Source organism: Dermacentor variabilis, chromosome 5 (genome assembly GCF_050947875.1).
Source record: "Dermacentor variabilis isolate Ectoservices chromosome 5, ASM5094787v1, whole genome shotgun sequence".
Lineage (NCBI taxonomy): Eukaryota > Metazoa > Arthropoda > Arachnida > Ixodida > Ixodidae > Dermacentor > Dermacentor variabilis.
In genome coordinates, this window is record NC_134572.1 from 15309042 (window position 1) to 15330779 (window position 21738).

The 21738-nt window shown below is 47.1% G+C and overlaps 1 protein-coding gene across 1 annotated transcript in view; it reads right to left on the reverse strand.

Annotated features, from left to right (window-relative positions):
• The window catches only part of LOC142582286 (ATP-binding cassette sub-family G member 1-like), a 64014-nt gene extending 59714 nt beyond the window's left edge, over positions 1-4300 (reverse strand). The window contains exon 1 of the mRNA XM_075691794.1: positions 2655-4300. Within this exon, the coding sequence (XP_075547909.1) occupies positions 2655-2769 (115 nt within the window). The 5' untranslated portion in view covers positions 2770-4300. The remainder of the gene's footprint in view (positions 1-2654) is intronic.
• Positions 4301-21738: the final 17438 nt, after the last annotated feature.

Genomic DNA, 21738 nt, shown 5'->3' on the forward strand with positions numbered 1-21738 from the left:
TCTTCCTCTTCTTTCGTTTAGTCATTACTGCTCACTACTAAGCATATTTAGTGATTTGCAATCAATTGTGGTCATTACAAGCCGTCGTTCGACATACTGGTCATTTCGTACTAATTAGTAGTTATTACAAGTCATTTTAGTCATTAGTGCTCATTACTACACATTTCTAGTCATTTCTAATCAATTGTGGCCATTACAAGCCGTCGCTAGACATATTGGTCATTTCGCAGTCATTAGTAGTCATTACAAGTCATTAGTAGTCATTATTAGTCATTGTTAACCTCTACCAATCTCTATTATAACATTATTCACTAACTGTCATTATCAATAATTTTTCATTCTTTAATCTGTCTTTAACCTGTCTTCATAAGGCGTGATGACGCTTCGGCTGACACTCCGGCATCAGGTCTGCGGACACAAACTTCACCATAAGTCTAGAAAGGCTTTCGTCTTAATATATAGTCAGTTGAAGTTAACACAAGCTTTCACGCGCCTAACTCCCTAACTCTGATAATAGCGTCACTGCGGCATGACATATTCCGTGAAGTGTAAAAACAAAATACCGCAATTAATGTCTGGGTATTTATCGCCGAGCGAGCCAGTGACATTCTTGAATCGCAATCGTCTTGTTTTTTCGCTCTTTTTTTTTTACATTTGCATGAGAGACAGATAAATAAGAAGGAAAGGCAGAGAGTTTAACATTTTCTTGAATCTATTCTTCTTGTCACACGCAGCAAAACAGTGACACATTGAGTAAAGTGCAGACGACAACATTTCCAGATGCGGTACGGCCACTGCGAGCATCACCTGAGCTGGTATGGGACCGCTGCTGATTTTAACATACCTATCACTCATCGTGAGAATCTGCGGGCACACGGCGGTTATTGTCGTTCTCCTTATCCCAGTACAAGAAGCGTCTAACATGTTCGCTTGAACCGCACTAACAAAACAGTGTGAACCACTTTCGATGCTCCCTCGAAGTGCGCTGTTTCGCGCTTAGATTAAAACTACGCTGTCCATCTGCACTGCGCTGCACTCTTGTCTCCCCCCCCCCTCACCCATTCTGCTTCTAATACAGTCTACGACTTGTCAGAAAAGAAGTGCTGCACATGTGTCGCTGCCGGAATGAAAAATTTTCTAAAATATATTTTCTACATTGCCGCGCCACGACTGCTTGTGGGGATGTTAACAAGAAAAACGTCTAGTCAGCTGCCCTACGCTATGGGAAGACTAAAAAGGAATATAGATATTGGAGAGAGAGATAGGAAAACGAAAAATGGCGGTAAATTCGCGCACGCTTGTGGATAGCATGCCGCAGTCAAAGGCGCTCACACAGGCCAGTCGCCCTTTGTAGGCCGATCAGGCATGGGGACGGTGTTCTAGTAGCGCCTGCACGAACAGCGGCCGATCGCCCAGTCGTCCAAATGCGATTGTGAGAGCGTGTTTTTGTGACTGAAATCGATGACAGCGGCACAAAAAAATGCTCAATGTTCTCTTCGCAGCCGCGCACGCAGCACTGTCAGTTATTCCAACCCGTGTTTCATAAAGCTGCGACAGCATTCTAGGGGGAAAATGGCAATTAAGCTTTAATACAGACCTAAGTGGGCTTAGCGATAACGGAGCCCGATTATCGCTATAGACTCGCCTATTAACCAGATATGTGTTCGGTGTTTTCCTATAATACTCGCGAAGTGCTGCCAGAGCGCTCTGAAGCGTCCAGCCGAAGACGCAGAAGATCACCAAGACCGTCATCTATTAGCATTTGCAAACTATTACGAGTTAGATTTGTGCAAACCTCGAACATCTATGCAAACTACGCACGGCAAGGTTGTAAAATAAGCTATTCCATATAATGAGTCATCGGAGCTATTTGGCAAATCGCTGGAGAACGTGCAGCGAAGCCGCTCCTCCCCATTCGTTAGCCAAGAAAACAGAACTTCCGGGGCACGTGCACCATACATCCGGATGTTTGTGGAAATGGAAGCAGAGCTCGCTGTTGCAGGATGTCTGCCGCAGCAGTCTCAAGTAACCTGAAGTAGTGCCAGAGTTTCAGCGCAGAGTTTCGAAGCGACACCCCGACAAAGGGCGAGAAAACAGTACGGAAAAAAGAATCCACCCGCCAATGTTTTGGATCTCCGGCGACAATGAAGCCAAAGTCTTCCCAGGCATTGCGAGCGTAACGCGGCAGGTTATGCCCCAGTTTTCTTATGACTGCTATTTCAATAGCGACTACATTATAATGCAACCTATTCTTTCACAAAACGTGCTTCCAACACATTTTATTTCAGAGTGAAGGTGCGTTCAAGCCGGCAAAACTATAGTGCTACTACAACGCTACGCTACACAAACGGTGTCACTACTGCGATAGCATCGATGTCATTAAGAATTGCCACTGGTATAGTGCAGCAACATGAGCAGCTTCGTTGTAACGTCAATAACCTTCGCGTTCGCGTGCAACCATTCCAAATTATGTATGCACGTGACGACGTCCTCACATCGTCGGAAAGTGAAGGTGCCTTCACAGTGCAGCCAGGAAACGACGGGCTGCGTGTGCTTATGTGCTGACGTGCCCGCAATACTTCTAGGAAGTGCAGCAGGGAATGCGTTTCTAGAGCTGTTTGGGAAGCGCGCAAGGATATATAGGTAACACTTACGGATCGCGTCGTCGATTACCCCACTTGGGACATCCAACGCCAGGTTTTCGAAACACTTCGGCGGCGAGTCGTTTTCCAACTTGGAAACGTTCAGAAGAACTGCGCCGGAATCCATCTTCCTTTCTCGGGAACTCGAAAGCGGTCAGCGGAATCCGCGGAGGCAAGCGCGGCCGCCACCACCACGATCAGCGCAAGCCCGGGCACTGCGTGCGCGGCGTCCACCCGCGGTCCTTCCTGCTCGGCGTCGTGGAAGGCGAGTGTTCGCGTCTTTGCACAGAGCAGCGCGGGCACGCACTTGCGACGGGAGACTGCGAGCCGCCTGTGGCACGAAGCACGGAATAAACAAGAAAATGTGTGCCGATTTCACGGCCCTTGCGAGCTGTCCGGGGACTTCCTCTGCGGACCCACTAGACGCGACGGCAGAAAGCGGGAGTCCGGCGCGCCACTTTTTCTTCTCACCGCATGACTCTCGCTGCTGGGCGATTTCTGTGTGACGGCAGTTGCGGACTTGGACGTCGTCGAGCGAAGCCCTTCCTGCAGTCGGCCCGTCTGCTGCCACGCGGAGGAGACGTCCCTGCTTCACCCGGCGCGAGCCTCGGCGAAGCGAGCGTGCGCGGCGTGTTCTGCGAAGGAAAGTGGTTTCACGGGGCGCTTGCTAACCCCTTCTCTCCTTCAGCGTGGTCGGTCGTCGCCACGAGGGCGGCGGTGAGTGAGAGGGCAGCGTGAGGGGCCGTCGCTTGAAAATAACGGGAAAGGGTCACCGACTTCTCTCCCAAAGAGCACCACCCGTTCTGACTATGTGGCAAATGCGGCACTACCTTCGCCCGGACTTCACACTGCTTCGGCTTTCGCTTCTGCGGGCAACCAGGTATGCAATCCGTGGGGAAAAAAGGACTGCGATGCGAGATCGTTGTTCACCCGCCAGGCGATGATGCCCAGGACGAAACGAGAGAGCACGGGGGCCGCACGAAAGGAACAGGACTTAGAATTCCTCCTGTCGGGACAGGTTTTTGTTTTCCTTGGCCTCGACCACCACGAACGGGCCAAAAAATAAACAGCGGACCGTCGTCGCCCGAGAAAGGGAACCTGCCGACGGGCACAGCACGTGTGCGCAAGGTCGACTGTGTTTGCGCGAGCTGTCTTGTGACGATAATGGGCGCGCAATCAAAGCCGCCCCTCTTCTCGGGCACAGATGGCGTGTCGCCGTAGACTTCTAAACACCACCTCAGCTGCGACACGATCGAGACTCGTGGGAGTTTCCCGCTCTGCCTCGAGATTTGTTCGCTTTCGGCCGGCCAAAGGTGAAGACAAGTCCGGAGGCCTGTGCGTCCGCACAAAAGATCTCTGTGGTGTCTTGACGCTGGCAACGGCGTAAACGTTGGCTGACTTGAGCTCCGCTTTACTTATTCCTTTTTTTTTTGTCTTCCACGCCAAGTTACGTGCAGCTTGCTAATCACACGAGTGCGCAGGTAGAGCTTCCTATGTGTTCAAAGCCATGGCTTCAGGTCAGGTCGAACGGCGGCTTCCCTTTAAATCGTCACAGCAGGAACTACGGGCACTCCAAACCGGCGCTCTCCGCGACCCGTCGCTCTTCGCAAAAGTTGCATGCGCAAAAGAGCAACACGCGCTATCCACGCGTCGGTTACGCGACTGAGCCAGGCCGTGCCCAGGCGCAACAGAAATACGAGAGCGGTTTCCGATACGCCGCCTCCCAGCGGACGACTGCTGCCTGGGAAAGGGAGGGTATGGACAGAACATAGTGACGACGGTGCGGCGTTGTCATGGCCTTGCGAACGCAGTTCTGCGCTTCCGACAAATGTTCGAAACAGGGAACACGACGTCGGGCGGGCAGATGCCCCTGTCTCGAGGCCACGCGCATCACATCTAGTGTTCGCCTCGAGGCGAGAATTCTTAGTTGTCCGTCTCCGCGCTCACACTCGGCGTTGCTTACCTTGGACTGATCAAGAACAACGAACAGAACTCGCGGGTTAAATTAATTAAATGACGGGGCGTGACGTCCAAACGCGACACTGGGTCTATGAGCGACGCCGTAGTTGAGGGTTCCGGATTAATTTGGCCACCTGGCGTTCTTTAACGCGCACCTGACGAGCACGCAACAGTTTCTTTTCTTTCTTTCTTTTCGAGCCCCTCGACAGGCTGTTGCCACGGATCCTCGTGCTCAGCATCCGAAGGCGGTATACCATGTGAAGCCAGTAGACAATGAAGTCAAGCAAGCCACAGTGGAAAATAACTATTTCTGTTTGTAGTGTTCATGAATTATGAAAGCGGGTCAAATCTGGTGATAACCTTCGTGTTCATAATGAAGAAAAATGGAAACGAAAGTGGAAAAAAAGACAACTTGCCGACGGCGGTATCCTACAAACTCTACGCGCACGTCATCTAACTTTCGGGAGTATTTGTGCAAATGTACTAAACCTACAGCATTGGGAATGTTAGCGAACGCCACTCACGACCGTGGAGGTGGATGTGTCGCTTTCCAGCATACAGTAATGGAACGGCAACACACGAGGTGAAAAAGAAGTCGCCACGGAATAGTCTGGTTATCAGAACGCCGAGAATCGTGTCGCGCTGCGCATGTATGTAAAAATGCTAGCCTTCAGCGGTCGCCTACACATATAGAAAGCTCCATATTTACACAATAGGGTTTACGCATATACGCTGCACGCGGGACGACCCCCAGCAGCAGTCGCGCCTGAAGAGGGCGTTGCTTCAGCTCCCTCTCTCCCTCCACCACGACATCTTTCATTCAACCATTTACTCAGCCACGGCCAGGAAGCCCGGAGGTCGGCAAGTGACTGCGCTTCCCCGCACATTAGTGCGTAGAAAATGCGCTATTTTCATTCCAGTAGCGTTTCATCTATAGAGCAGATACTCTATCGCGTATACCCCTGTATTGTGCTCGACTACTCCGGTTGATCGTAACATGCGTTGCCGCGACTGTCCTATGAATTCTTCGTCTAATGTTAGTACGCACCCAAAGTTTCACTTGTCGCTTCTTCCGTGATATAAATAAATAAGTATGCAGATCCCACGCACTGCGGGAATTGATCTAAGCGAAGCTTTCTGTGCTGTTTGCTTTGATTAACGATAACTAGCGATGATGTTGACGGCTAATGTTTAATTTCTTCAGCGTTCTGTCCTACGCAAGAATGGTGAGTTGATGTTAAACGTTACCTTGCGTGCGCCACTGCTGTTTGTCTGCGTAGTACACAAAACACAAAGGGAGTGAGGGTTGCTTGAGGTGTTGTGCGCCATATTTCATAACCTCTGAAAGGGTTGAGCATTGTCATTGCCTCACATGGCACATCGCATCATAGCAAAAGCGTTAAGCTTTAATTAGATTACGGGGTTGTACGTGCCAAAACCACAATCGGATTATGAGGCAGGCCGTAGCGGCGCACTCCCGATTAATTTTGGCACCGTGGTGTTCCTTAACGTGTCCGTAAATCAAAGTGCGCGAGCGTTCTTTTATTTCGCCCCCGTCGAAATGCGGCTGCCTCGGTCAAATGCGCGACCTTGAGCAATGCCGTAGCCGCAAAACTATCGCGGCCTACACAAAAATGTTTATTTGACGTGCGACCGCTTCCGTTGTGTCGCCTAGACCTTGCGGTGAGCTTTAATTAATGCGGCTCTGCTTCAGCACGCCCTGTGTAAGTTGTCCGATAGACATATTTGCATGGTTTTATTTTTAAGAAAAGCAGAAACGCACCGTACCGCACCTTGAACTTAAGTTTATCCATCGTTTCCTCGCCTTCTCACGTAGCCTTTTCCCTATGCCCCCCTTCTATATGTATGGGAACTGCGAGAGAAGGGTGGCAAGGCTGTCATTCACTCGCTCCGCGACTACGTCGGTTCTGCCCATTATCTGCCTCCTCTACCCCCTCCTCTCTTCCATTCTATTTCGCTTCCCTCTGGACTTGCACGTTGGTAGAAAGGTAAGCGCTTGCGGAGGTAGCGGATAATTACAGCTGTCGAGAGGCTAATGTGACGATGACCCGGGAGCTCCAGAGGGTATTGTGCACATTCAACGCGGTGCAGTCCAAACGAGTTCGTCGCGTTTCTTCTCTGCCACGTTCTTGAACCACCCCACTACGCGGTATGCCGTACAGCAGCAGCAGAAAGTCGAAGGAAAATGCAAAGAAAGCTTCGCTTTAATAAATAAATGCGTTTCGAAGTAAACGGTGAACAGTGTGCGGCGATGGCGATATATATATATATATATATATATATATATATATATATATATATATATATATATATATATATATATATATATATATATATATATATATATATATATATATATATATATATATATATATATATTTGTTGCTCTTCCTTGCCACGAAGGCGGGGTCAACGGTGCGTATTTTCGGACCGTCTGATTGGATGATCATGACGTTATCGGCTTTCCTGGTATCGGGAACTAGTATTAATTATTCATTTTCTCAAATATTATAATTAGATTAAAAGCGTCAATGAGGAAATTGCAGTGCAACATGAAAAAACTCCCGATACAGCTTTCTGTTGCTCAATACGTGCTACATAAAAGTGTTTTTTCCAGCGTAAAAGAAGCCCCCGAAGACACGCAAAGCGCCTCGAACGGCCAGTCGCGCGACAATTTTAACTCGTGCAACAAGAAAAGTTATGTTTGCACTTTAAATCTTTGAAACGATATGTGGAGCTAATGTGGCTTTTAGTACAATTAATTAGCGCGGGTATTTCAGAGGCAAACACCCGTCTTCGGTAAGTTGCATGTTTTCCTGATACCGCCGTTTTTTGCTACAGGTATACGAAGGACATAACATGATGATACGTCGTGTGCGACCCAATAAAGTCCATGGGATGTGTCCCATAAAGCCCGCTGAATGGCAAGGTTATAAAGCATCAACTCAACAGAAAGAAGCGGTGTTATGGACTTATTCTTTTTTTTTTTTACGTTGTCTTCGATTATATTGCGCTTTACCAAGATCATCAAATCACCGGATTGTCTCACGACTAATCGCACCATCCACTCAAGTAACCACAGGCGCAGCATGGCGGGACAAGCCCTCGGGGAGAATACATGCAGCTTCTGTTGGCGACGCGCCACTCAATTTCCCACTTTCTATGCGAGTGCCATTTAGCGGAGCCACTCGCACGCAACGCCGCACTAACCAGGAAATGAACGGCTCCCTTCTGGTCTCGCAGGGCGTACACTCAGTTAGCAGAGACGCGCGCTTAGGCTAGAGACAAGTGGTGGAGACCTTGGTGGAGTTTCCTGAAATTGAGTCCGGCCTCTGGTCTGCATGCGTAACGAAGACACGTTCACCGCGACGCATCGATAACTTCCCCAACCACCCCGAGAGTTTGTGTCGCTCCGAGAAGGCTCACTGCGGCCGCTAGCTTTATTTATTGCCGAACTGTAGCACACCCGGCATTAACCCGCCGGCGTGACAAAGACTGCTTTGTCCGTGTGAACAGTGACAGCTGATCGCTGGCAATGCATACTGGCGTTCGCGTTCACGACCCGAGCAGGTAGTGATCGTGCTTGTTTTTTCTCTTTTATATTTCTGTCAACCCTTGCTGCTTTATGTAGCGTCTACGTGGAAAGCATATTGGCAAAGTTCCCGAACGACGAAGAATTGCGCTGCCTGAATCCAATATTCTCGCAAGGCCTACGTTCCGAGTACGATCATATACCTCGATCGCAGGGTCAAACATAACACCAGTTTACTTGTTTTGCTTCGTTTCCCTGCCAGCTGAGGTTTGTACGCACGCAGAATTGGACAGTGACAGCGAACTAATTGGCTTCGTCTATACTCTCTCTCATGAAAGAATCCGCGGCGCGTGAGCTGTCCCATACGAGCCTTGAATTGCTTTTCAACTATATACACAGTTCTGGCAAAAAAGATCGCTCGAAAAGCAATCAAGTTTTGAAGCAGGACCGACCTTTAATTTTCAGGACTTTCCGACCTCTAATTCGCGTGATAACGAACTTGACCTGCACAGTACAATGAATGCAATGAGGACGCCCTGACGAGGTGCTAGCACAAAAAGGAGAGGAGGGTGGTAGCAAGGGGGAGATCCTGGCGAAGGCAACACAGGAAAGTTTTGATGTTATTTTGCCCTCAATCGACGTGAAAAGAATATCAAAAAAGTTCAAGGGCCGGGACATGCTTTCTCTTATTCGAGAGCATGATTCGAAAGCGCGATCTGTTGATTCGAAAGCGCGATCTGGTGCTCGATGAGACACTGACATTTGCTGACCCTCACTGCCAGGGTGACACTGCCTGTAGCAGCAAAAACACCTCTCCCCCCCCCCCCCAGCCCCCCGCATAAGTATAGTTCAAAGCTTAGGAAGACTGCAGGACAATCCTCTTATTTTCGAAAGGACAGACAGCAACATAGAAAGTATCCTACAGTTCTTTTGCAACCACAGGCAACGCACTAAACTGCTCCGCTCAACACCAGCTACACGGAAGACCTTTCTCGTTGGACAAGATCTTGCTCGCCTATCACAACTCCAGAAGGCCACAGAAGCGCTGCTACCCGGCGGCTGTGGCGTTGTGCTGCTAAGCTCGAGGTCGCGGGTTCGATCCTGGCCGCAGCAGCTGCATTTAAATGGGGACAAAATGTAAAAATTATGCGGATCCCACGCGCTGTAGGAATCTATGTAAGCGAAGCTATCAGTGCTGTTTGCATTGATTGACGATAATTAGCGGTGATGTTGACGGCACATGTATTATTTCTTCGGCGTTTAGTGTAATACGAGAGTGGTGAGTTGATGGTAAATGTTACCTTGCGTGCAGCACTGCTGTTTGTCTTCGTAGTATATATGCACCAACTATGGGAACGGGGAGGGGGGGGCTTCGGGGCCCGAGCCCCCTCCGGAGGGGGGCGAGCACTCCCCCCCCCTCGCGATGCCGAAGCCTCCCCCCTCCCCCACACACACCTTAAGTGTCATTACTGGCTTTATTTCTGCAAATCCTGACAATAAAAAGACAAGCGCATTAAAAGCACCAGCGGCGGCTGCCATATCCGTATTTTCTCACTTCAACATTGTTTGAAATTTACACTATAAACACTGTACACACACACTATATATTTCATATATACACAGGAAAAATTTCATTATATTTGTGAAAGAGAAGGAGGTAGCCAAATAACAATTATTTCTAGAGGTATGGATATATCCTATGTCTAGAGAATGAATATGTTGCTGTGTGTTCACCACTCTTCAAATTGCTTTGCGCGCTTTTTTGATCCTGAAAAATAAAGAAGCATGTAGACTTCAGTGACCCCTTCGGCAGAGTCTGCAGGGCCGCTATTTTGTAGCGATGCCTTATGCCTTATTCTATGCTATTCTTATCATCCACCACACACGGCCGCCTGATCCCGTTAATAATGTGGGCAGACCGTCACTCTGACCACTGGTCAAGCGCGAAAAGCCTGAAAAGGCATAGAATCGGAAAAGGCATCGCTACAAAATACCGGCCGAGATCTGCAGCTTTATTTTTAGATGTGAAAGGGGCATACGATAATGTATTACATGAGGCCATTCTCGACGCTCTTGCGACGGTTGGCCAAGGTGGTCGAGTCTTTTTGTAGATTGCAAGTTACCTATATGCAAGATCATTCTATGTGTTAACTTACGATGGCCCAACTACGCGACGCTATCAGCAGGGGCGTTGCTCAAGGCGGTGCTCTCAGCCCGACGCTATTCAACCTCGTTCTTGTTGGACATGCTGAGTACTACCATCACAATTTCAATATACGCTGACATCTGTGTCTGGACTTCGGCAGTCACACGTCCTCAGATACGTGCGCGGCTTCAAAGAGCGGCAACTTTGACAGCGAACTACTTGTGTAAACAAGGTCTCAGCATATCACCAGAAAAATGCGCACTAGTGGCATTTACTCGCAAACCGATGACGCCTTATGTCATCTCAATCAATGGGAGGACCATTTCCTATGTCAGAACCCACAGATTTCTTGGCGTAATTATTGACAGAGACCTCTGTTGGAGCCGGCACATGGCCTACATAAAACGGCGCCTGACAGCAACTTCCCAGTTGTTTAAATACTTGACAGGAAAGACGTGGGGGATGCCAGTAGACGCAATGCTGAGACTCTACAGAGCTCTCTTTCTCGTTTTTTTTAATATACAGTCTACCTGTACTGAACAACACCTGCAAGACAAATATTCGTGTTCTACAGGCAGCACAAGCTCCAGCACTCAGAGTTGTCTTGGTTTGCCCAGATGCACGTCAACAGAGGCAACTATTGCGATTGCTCGGGACCATCCAATGCGAACTCACATTACGGTGAAAGCTCTGAGAACGCACATCAGACATTTTGCACGTGCCCCCTATCACCACCTTGCTACACTACCTTCAGACAGGCACCAAGCATCATTCTCTAAAACTATCGTCAAGTACAACGACAAACTTCCCTCGGGCTTCACCGCTGCATCTAAATCATCGATACCCCCTTGATGTCTTATCAGCCCCACAGTCCATCTCAGTGTACCAGGAATCGGGAAAAAGTCTGAACTGTCGTCGCCTGTGCTGAAAGAACTGTCTCTGCTTTTTTTTATATGATATAAGGAGATCTTGGCGCACAGTCTAAGGCGCCGGCTACTCCTCATCTCTTGAGTGGTGCCGTTATATATCGTACAGGGTTCAAGGTTACATATCAAATAGTCTTTTCACACAAGCATCAGGACTTATCACGCAACGTTTCCACAGGAAGACTATGACGTAAGGAATACATGGTACATGGTACAAGAATACAAGAATACATGGTACGCAACGTTTCCACAGGAAGACTATGACGTAATGAATACATGGTACATACAATATACAATGTAAATGTCTCCAGACTTATGTAGATGAAAGTCTCAAAAGTACAAAAGATATTGTCGCCTAATAACACATTGTCTAGTCAGCGGGTGTTACATACATCGTGTAAATGCATTATCACATACAGTCACAACAGAACAGTCAACATAACATAATTCACGAACAGATGTATATATACAGTGACAATGAAATGAAGGGAACAATGAAAGCGCTAATAACGTCCAGCAATGCCGCTGTCTTCTAGAAAAGTCTTTAGTGCTTTTAAAGCACTCTTCTGTACGGCCGTTGTTGGCCAAGGGCCCAAAAGTTTCCTTAAACTGAAAGGTCTGCGGTCTAATTTAATTAGCGCTGTTTTATGTCGGCTTCTTGGTGTGTCGTGATGTGGGCAATCTAGACGGAGGTGATATATATCTTCGTCTACAAATCCACAATCACATTCGGGGGTTTCCGCATGGCCAATTCTGCGTAAGAAATGCTTTGTGTAGGCAGTGCCTAGCCTTAATCGATGAATAAGGGTTTCCATAGTTCTATCTAATGACAATGAAAATTTGAATTCAATAAATGAATCAATATGATATAAGTCCGAGCTCTTAGAATTCTGGGCAAACCAAGTGTTTCTAGAAATTTTGAGAGACGTTGTCCTTATAATGCAGCGTAATTCATCCTTTCATATTGGGAGCGGAGCCGTATCATCTTTGAGGTGCGCTTGTCGTGCTGCTTCATCGGCTGCTGTGTTGCCAGGAATGTCGCAATGCCCTGATATTCACTGGAATGCTATTGAATGTTTCGCTTCACTTGCCCTTGTGAGGTTTTTAAGTGTTTCATATATTATACTGTCACTGAATGTTTTCCCCTTTGTGTTGCAGAGTGATGTTAGAGCCGCCTGTGAATCGCTGAAAATTACCCATTTTTGCGCATCTCTTACTGACAATATAAATTTTATCGCACATAGGATTGCGAACAGTTCAGCCGTTGTGGACGAAGTCGCACGAGATAACTTAAATGATTCTTGTTTGTTGAGGTGCGGTATAATGAATGATGAAGTTGAAGAGGTTGCTGTACTGGAGCCATCTGTATAGACGTGTGTGTATCCTGAATACCGCATATATATCTGGTACAGCGCTAGTTGTTGAGCCGCTCGAATGAACATGTCTCTTTTGCTGAATATCCCATCTACTGACAATTCGATTTTTGGAACTGTAAGCAGCCATGGAGGATATTCGATGTCTGAGTTCCAAAATTCATATCTTGGCAATATGTGAAAATTTTCTTGAATTTCTACATGAACATAACTTCTATCTCGTTTGATTATGTCTAGAGCCAATGGGTGGTTATTATGCTGGGTTTGAAGACGGAAATAATGCCGGCATGTTTCTGTAGTTCGCATAACTGGAAATGGTGATTGGCGAGCCTCAGCTATTACAAGTGAACTAGAAGTCGCTCGTGGAACTCCTAGGCATAGGCGTAGTCCTCTAGCTAAAAGTCTTTGAAGTCGTTCTTCTGACGTGTGGGAAAGTCCGTGTAAGATGGGCGCAGAATACGCAACTTTTTGTCGTATTAATGCATTGTGAACAGTCAGCATAGACGATACTGATCCGCCCCATGATGTGCCTGCAAGTCTGCGAAGTACAGTCACTATGGCATTGACCTCGTTTTCAAGTTTCTTTATCTGGGGTGCCCAGGATAGCTGCCTATAAAGTATTATGCCTAGAAATCGATGCTGTGTGACAATCATTAGAGGGCGTCTTTCCAGATTAAGAGCGAAATTTTTTAACTGCCTTCGAGTGAAGAGCAATACAGCTGTCTTTGCATGTGATAGTACCATTCCTCTCTCTCTCAAAAATTTGTTGATTATATTTATGCCGTCTTGCAATGCCATTTGAAGTAGTTGAGCATTAGACCCAGATGTCCAAATACACACATCATCTACAAACAGTGAAAACTTTAACTGTGATGGCAGCCTTCTTGTTAAATCAGCCATGATGCAGTTAAAAAGGAAGGGGCTGAGTACGCTTCCCTGTGGTACTCCCTGTTTGACAACATGTTCAGCACTCTTCCCTTCACCCGTCTGAACAAATATTTTGCGACCTGATAGAAATTCAGACATCCATCGCAAGGACCTGCCAGACAGACCAAGTTCCAACATGCTTAGCAAAACATGAACGTGACTAACAGTGTCAAATGCCCTCTTGATGTCTAGGAATACTGCTATAGTCATGTTCCCACGTGCACGCTCGTGCTCCACACAGGTTACTATATCTAATATTGCATCCATTGTGCATCTATGTTTTCTAAAACCTACTAAGTAGTTGGACAGCACATTCGTTTCATTACACCACCATTGAAGTCGCGCGTCAATCATTTTCTCCATTACTTTGCATAAACAACTTGTCAAACTAACAGGGCGGAAGGATTCAAGGCACAAGGGCGTCTTACCAGGTTTTAAAATTGGTATGATTCGAGCGACTTTCCAAGAGTCAGGTACAGTTTCCTCTATCCATAAGTTATTATAGATGTCTAAGAGAGCATTTGTACCTGTCGGTCCGAGGTTTCTTAGCATATTGTACGTAATGCCGTGCGGCCCAGCAGCGGACTTTTGGCGATATGATGCAATTGCACATTGAAGCTCGCTTAATGTGAAAGTATGATCTAATTGAGGATGTTGGGCCCAGTAGCAAGCAGTAATTTTTCGCTTAGCCAACACTACTGAAACATCAAATTCTGCACATTGCGATGAAAAAGCAGGTCTGGAAATAAGCTCACAAAATTCATCTGCAACTATTATTTCACACGTGTCCCGAGCTACAGCGAGAGCACGAAATGGGAAGCTCTGTGTTACAGGTCCGCTTAAAGAACGAATTACTAGAAAAATTCGTGGGACAGCCGTGTGAGGAGACAGCGTGCCGCAGAAATCGCGCCAGCGCCGTTGGCCGAAAATTTCCATTCGTCTGCGCATTACATTGTGTATTTTCTGAGCGTTTCTGTATGCTTCTAAACTTCCGCTCCGTCGGTAAGCTCTTTCGAATCGACGTCGGATGGCTCTTAGGTGTTCATATTCTCCGTCAACTGCAGCATAATCTTTTGGAATTGGGACCTTCTTTGTGCATATGTTCATATTGTCCTGCAAAAATTCTGTAAATTTTTCTACTGTTGCATGTTGATTAATTTGATCCGTTAGGCGGTACCGAAAAGCTTGCCAGTTGGTTAGTCTGCTGTAACGCCTGATATCACAGTGCATGCTAGGGTGGTAAACAAGGATGGGAAAATGATCACTTCCGCGCGTTTCCATATCTGTTGTCCATCCCACACCATTCACTAGATCCTGTGAACACAGGGTAACATCTATGCAGCTTGAGTAATTATATCCACGAAGGAATGTTGGCGACCCATCGTTTAAAACAGTCAAGTTGCATTTATCTATGGCGCACGCAATAACGTTACCCCGTGCATCACAATGATCACTGCCCCAGATGGTGTTGTGTGCATTGAAGTCGCCACATATGAATACATTAGAATGAGCTATTTTGAAGATATCCACTAGCGCTTCTACTGAAATCCGGTTTGAAGATTGTAGATATAGATTAATCACTGTTATACAGAGCTTGCCAAAGGATACTTTACATGCGATGAATTCCGGGAAGTCTGAATCACTGGACTGAATTTGATAAGATGGTAGGTCCTTTCTGACGCACAGGAGCACTCTGCTAACAGCACCTTGACGAGAAGTCTTGTATATCACATAATTTGAGAGGCGAAAGTCGTCATTGATTCCCGCCTCTTGAATGCAAAGTATTGGGAAGTTGTATTGCACAAGCAGTTTACGAAAATCAGCACACTTCCTTCGAAGACTGTTGGCATTCCACTGAAATATGGAGACATTTTTGTAACGGTTATTCATGCTCTGCCTGCCGCAGTTTCGGCCCGGATTGTTGACACAATAGTGCTTCTAGAGGCAACAAGGCTTTCACTTCTGGTAGGTTGTTTGCTTCCGGCAGAGCAGACAGGATTGCCTTAAGAGCTGCGAAAAGCACTGGCAAAATCAGTTGTGTCACCGATGCTGTGGTATGTTCGCTATTGGCTGGTGTTACTTCTGCAGTAGATGAGTAAGGTCGCTGAGAGAAATGTGTGCGAGTATTGGAGCTTTCTTGTGTATTACTTTCTGCCTGTTGTCGTCTGGGTTTCCGCAGCACTGATGCATAAGACTGGGCACTTGACTGTGATCATCTTGATTGGTCTCTCGTTTGCACTGTTGGTTGTTCTCTAGAGGAGGAATAGCTTGTTGATGGTCTTGGCTGTGGTGGTTCCGGTGCCCGCTGAGGTGGGTGATCTGGCACTGGATGAACAATCTCAAGGTTTGGGGCGGGTTCATTGCGTCGCGGTTGTCTTCCATGGATTAGTTCATGTCGACGCATTTGTGCCGCTGCTTTTTTCTGAGGGCAGCCTGAGAAGGAGGCGGCATGGTTTTCCGCACAGTTTGCACATTTAGGTTGAAGAAGTGACTTGCACTTCTTGTGGTCATGATCTTCTGAGCAGATTTTGCATCGACGTGTGCTGCGGCAGGTTTTCGCCATGTGCCCAAATGTCTGGCAGTTATAGCAGCGAAGTGCTGGTCCTAGGTATTCCTCGACAGGATGACTGGTGAAACCCAAGTAAATTCTTCCTGGAATAGGGCGATCGTCTCTGAAAGTCAGAATTACCGTGTGAAGTGGACGTGACTGTACTGCTCCATCTTCTTGGCGGGAATATCTCATCTGTCTGCGTGCCGATATAACTCCTGCGTCTTTCAAGAAGTCTAGGAGTTATTCGTCTGTATACTGCAGAGGCACATGTTTCACTTTCCCAACGTTTCCCGTGTATGACTCGGGGATGAAGGGGCTTGACTTCCAGGCCGCCTACACTTGAGAGCATCAAAAGGCGTTTCGCCGACGCTAAGGAAGCAACGCTGACACTGAAGCTTCCATCTCTGTTCGTCCTGAAAGACTGTACTTTTTCTTTGGCAGCGGAAACTATTTCGGCAGACACTCGGTTTGGGTTTACTTGCCAAAAAGTAGTACCTTCACTTGTTGGGCGAAAGACAAACCGGAATGCCTTCGGCTCGCTTTTTCTTGTACGTGACCAAAGTAAATGGTGCATCTTCACCCATCTCTTCCTCATCACTTAGCTCATAATTCGATGTTGTGTCATCGTACTTGCTGTCTTCTAGGCGAGGCTTCTTGCTCTCGGCTTCACCGTCAACCATTATTCCTGAATTCGCTGAAGTTGATTCCGAGTTGTGGAGAACCAAACGTGCCGGCTTTATGAAGCTTTGCGACGCTTGCAAGGCCCCAGGCTTTTCATTACGGCCCGTAGCATCATTCATATGGCTTGTTACGTTTGGACGAGCATAAGGCTCGTGATGGTTTTCTCGGCTTCCGACCACCGTAGCGGCAGAGTAATAGCCAGGCCCTCAAAAAAGAAATGTCGTACCTGTAAGGCGCCTGGCTCGTTGAATCTTCGCCCGACGTCTTGTTAATCAATCGTCGTCAATGGTAACCGTACATGTCCAAAAACCAGAAAACTCAGAGCACCGCACAAAAACAGCGACCGAACAGATACACTTCTTCTGTCTTCTTCTGCGCGAGAGGTGCGCGGACAGTGATCACATTTATACTGATGGTTCCACAAAGATCCAGTGTTCGTCCGGTGCTGTGGTTGTCCCAGCAAGAGCTATTACCGTCAGCTTTAGGACTGACCACCCAACAACATCGACATCTGCGGAACTAGCTGCTCTTCGCGCTGCACTTTGTTTCGTCAATCGGGAGCCACCTCGACAATGGTCAATCTTCAGCGAATCAAAGGCAGCCCTACAATCTGTGCTATCAGCTCTGAGTCGCGGGCCATTTGAGCAGCTTGTATTCGATATTAGATGCCTACTACATACATCACAGGAGAAATGACACCACGTGACGTTTCAGTGGCTGCCAAGTCACTGCGGCGTCATAGGAAACGAAGACGCCGATAATGCCGCTCGGGCAGCTCTTGAAGACGCACAAGAAGAGGTCATACTACTTTCACGGTCCGACGCAGCTAGCAGACTTCGAGTGCTTTCACAGGAGATCACGGTCTCTCTATGGTGCACACCAAACAGCCAGATCAACCGGAGCAACCGTCAATACCACCTGCCCTCTTTGATGCATCTCTTGCATGCCAACTGGACTCCGCCGAAGACAGGCGACTCTGCTTTATAGCTTATGGCTAGGGGTGGCTTTCACGAAATCTTACTCATTTCGCATTGGAATGGCCGACAACGCTCTCTGCAATGCCTGTCTTTGCGAGGAGACGCTGGAACACATTCTGTGCGACTGTCCTGAATATAATGTTCAGCGACAGTCCCTGGCATCCGTTCTAGCGCACCTTGACACTAAGGCCATTGTCCCTCGAAACGATTTTCACATGCCGCCGACAGAAGACATCGCAGCTGAAGGCGACGAAGGGACTACTTCGGTTTTTGAAAGAGACGGGATTGGACAAGCGGCTGTGACAGTGATATCAAGTACCACGCAAGAGTGATGGACTCTAACGGACGATGTGTGTGTTGTGCTATGTGCTCTCTCTCTCCTTTCCCCATCTTTCATACCCGCTATCCCGCTCCCATGTGTAGGGTAGCAAACCGGTTAAGCTAAACTGGTTAACCTCCTTGCCTTTCCTTCTGCACTTTTTCCTTCCTTCCTTCGGCAGAGTCTGTTATCAACGGCGTGCGAAATGCACGTGAATGATTTGTGCCTCAGTATTGCTTTTCTTTCCAGTAAACAATGCTAACGACTCATGACAAAAAACAACGTTTGTAAAAATTCATAACATTTATTAGGGATGCGCGCAGATGTCATAAATACATACAGGGTGTTCCAATGAACTTTCAGCAAGATTTAAAAAAAGAGCAATGCGTTACTCGAACAAAATCTAGTGCATATTGTTTCCAGTACAGTGAAGTAGCTGCCCGTAATTTCTTCGTTACTGAGATTTAATTAGGTCATTGTAATTAAGTATCTAACTCGAGACATGCTATTATAGTTGCCAAAGTATCAATGAGGCATTTGTAGGCACCGCCAAGGGACATCTAACTGTTCTATTTTCAGCGACGTACTAATTGCGTACTCATCTTTTGCGATTGATAAGTAAATCCTGCGAAGTATGGAGAATACCACGTGAGTGCGCTCCCACCCGCATCATAAAGCAGTGCCCTCGAACATACTCCCTCTTAGTTAGCCAAAACGAAATAAAGGAAATAAAGAAAAACATCGTGATAAAGCTAGTGCCTTATCTGCCACGCGCCCCGGCCGAATTAACACGTCGCGTTTGGTGTTCGTTAGAAACAAGCTGTGATAGTAGTCTTAGCGTAGATAAAGTGCACGGATGTTTTTCTTTTGGTTTTTTTTTTTCGCAAAACCTATCATCACAAAAGCGAATTGACAACGTCAGTTCAAATATGTAGAGGTACGCTTTGTTTCGTCCCAGTCGCCATGTCTTTCTCTAATGAGCAGGAGAAAAAAAATGATCCTTGCCTTAGAAGCTGCAAATGGCAACAAGAGGAAGGCCGCTAATATATATTAGTCATGGAAGTATGGTGGTAGACCGAGCGCATCTACTATGATAAGAAATTATGAAACCCCGAGACAAACCGGCAGCTTCAAGAAACAGCGGCGGATTATTCCATCTTTGAGTCTTAACGTATACGCACTGATGTTCTAGCATTTATGACCTCAAACTTTCATGCTAGCGTGTGGGGACGTGGCCGCTCAGGTACCAATTTCCAAATAATCAGTTTCGAGGATTCGAAATGACGGCCTTTCACCCGTAACACCTTAACCAGCGCCAATGCTTCGAAGATAGGGACCTGTAGAATCGCCTAGATTTCTCGAATTGAGTCCTCACAAAAGCCGATGTGTCACCGGACTCTTTGAACAACATCATGTGCACAGATAGACCCAATTTCGCAGAAACGGCCAGGTAACTGTGCTTTGTGCATACTGTTGGAGTGACTCTAATGCACACTAGGCAAAGCGCAAGCGGCACCAGTACTAGTGGTCGTTCAATGCTGGTGCGGAATTTACGCCGGCGCTATAATCGGTCCCATCTTCATCACTAACACACTGACTGGACAGCGTTACGTGGACGAAATCCTTGAAGGAGTGTTTGGTGAGTTTCTCAGCGAAATCCCGCTGGCACGTCTTCGACTTATGTGGTGTCAGCAAGATGGAGCACTCATACACAGCAGCAGCCGAGCACGAAACTGGCTGGATGCGACTTTTCATGCTGAATAGGTTGGAAGGCCCGGGCCTGTAAGTTGGCCGGCTAGGTCACGTCACCTTTCTCCACTCGATTACTTTCTTTGAGATAATGTGAAAGATCGTGATTACATGATCAAGACGGACGTCAGATTAGCTCAAGGCAAGGATAACGGATGCCTGCTGTAGAATTCCGGCGTCGGTCATCAAGAAAGCCGCTGAAGATGTGATAAAGCGAACTCATGCAGTATACTGGCCTAGCTGCAGAAGGAGACCTATTCGAACACGCCCTCTAGGCAGCAGCTGGTGTTCAACGGGGCTTACGAATAAGGGCACACTGAAATCTGATGTTTTCCTTTTTGTATTTTTTGTGCAGGCATTCTGATTGCTAATTCGACTCATAATTCGACTCAGCGGTATATTTTCTTTCCTGAACGCATCGGTTTTGCCTTTTCTCTACACTTGGGTTGCTTCTCGATCTGTTTGCTTCGCTTTTATTTTTTTACCACGAACCTGTTTTTGCAGCACGCATGCACTTTCATCAAAAATAAAACCATCAGTTTAATTTCGCTTTCGTCCGAAGCAAGTATCTGGTGCGAAATATAGCTGCGCGCGCACTCTTGATGCAGTGCGAGCACAGCCGAGATTTTGAAACATTTTATGCCTATTCCATTGCTTTTCGCATTTCATGCGTGGTCAGAGGACTCTTCGGTTGCGTTGTGAATGGGCTTTTGTTATCAACGTGATCACTCGGCCTTGTGAGACGGATAGTAAGTGTGACGGAGAAATGAGAGGAAGGAATAGCTGCGAAACGCGAGACCTGCTGTTGGTGCTCCTCCCGTACCATGATCAAGGTGATGCGCTGTCTATGCGGATTTGCGACAGGCAGTGTAGTTGCTTTTAATCTGCTTATTTGAAGGCGCTGCTTTATGATGTGCGTGGGAGCGCAGTCACGTGGTATTTTTCATATTTCGTGAGGTTTCCTTGCCAGTCAGGAAATATTGTACGCAATTATTATACGCCGCTGAAAACACCGCAGTAAGAAGTAGTTTGGGGATGCCTACAAATTTGCGATTCACACTTTCATAATTAGAACAGTACTTCTCAAGTTAGATAATTAATTGCAATTACCGAAATAAATCTCAGTAACAAAAATTTACTGGCGGCTAGAGCAACGCTACTGCTCCTTTTTTAAGCATTGGTGCATGATAATTGGAGCACCCTGTATAATTCACTCAGTAACCAAAATGAGTCCAAGCCGGATTCACACAAAGTCAGAATCAACAGCAGTCATTCGCAGGAGCCCTTATACTCGGACTCTCAGATAAAGAAAAAAAAAGACAGAGAGAGGCTGTAGTATTGCCGGAAAGGCGAAACAGTATTAGTGATGGCGAAGTATACGACAATTACACGAAGAAAGGTTACACCACCGAGAGACGCCAGATTCTTGGTGGTGCGACAGGACTGAGGCTGTGAAACTGAACCGTAAAGCTAGTCGGGCCGCAGCCCCCCCGTGAAATGAAAACTTTCCGCCTGTGCTTCGTAGTACACAGAACACAGAGCGAGACGTGATTGCTTGAGGCGCGTTGTTGCGCGCCATCGTTCATAACCTCAGAGAAGGTTAGTATTGTCATTCCCTCATACGGCACATCGCATGGTGGCAGAAGTGTTAAAGGGGCACTAAAGGCAAATACTAAGTCGACGCGGACTGTTTAAATACCAATCCAGAAGCCTCGCAACGCTTGTTTCATGCCAAGAAAAGACAGTTTACGAGAAAATTGCATCTGAAGGGTTCGGATACCTTTTTCGAAATTCAAATCTACCGCCACTTAACCGGGGGAGTGGTGACGTTGCATACGCCATCACTACCCTTTTAGGCCACCGTAACCCTTTGCTGCCGTCGCTGCCGTCGGTGAATAAAATGGCGCTTGACAGACGGCGGTACCGAGCCAAGGC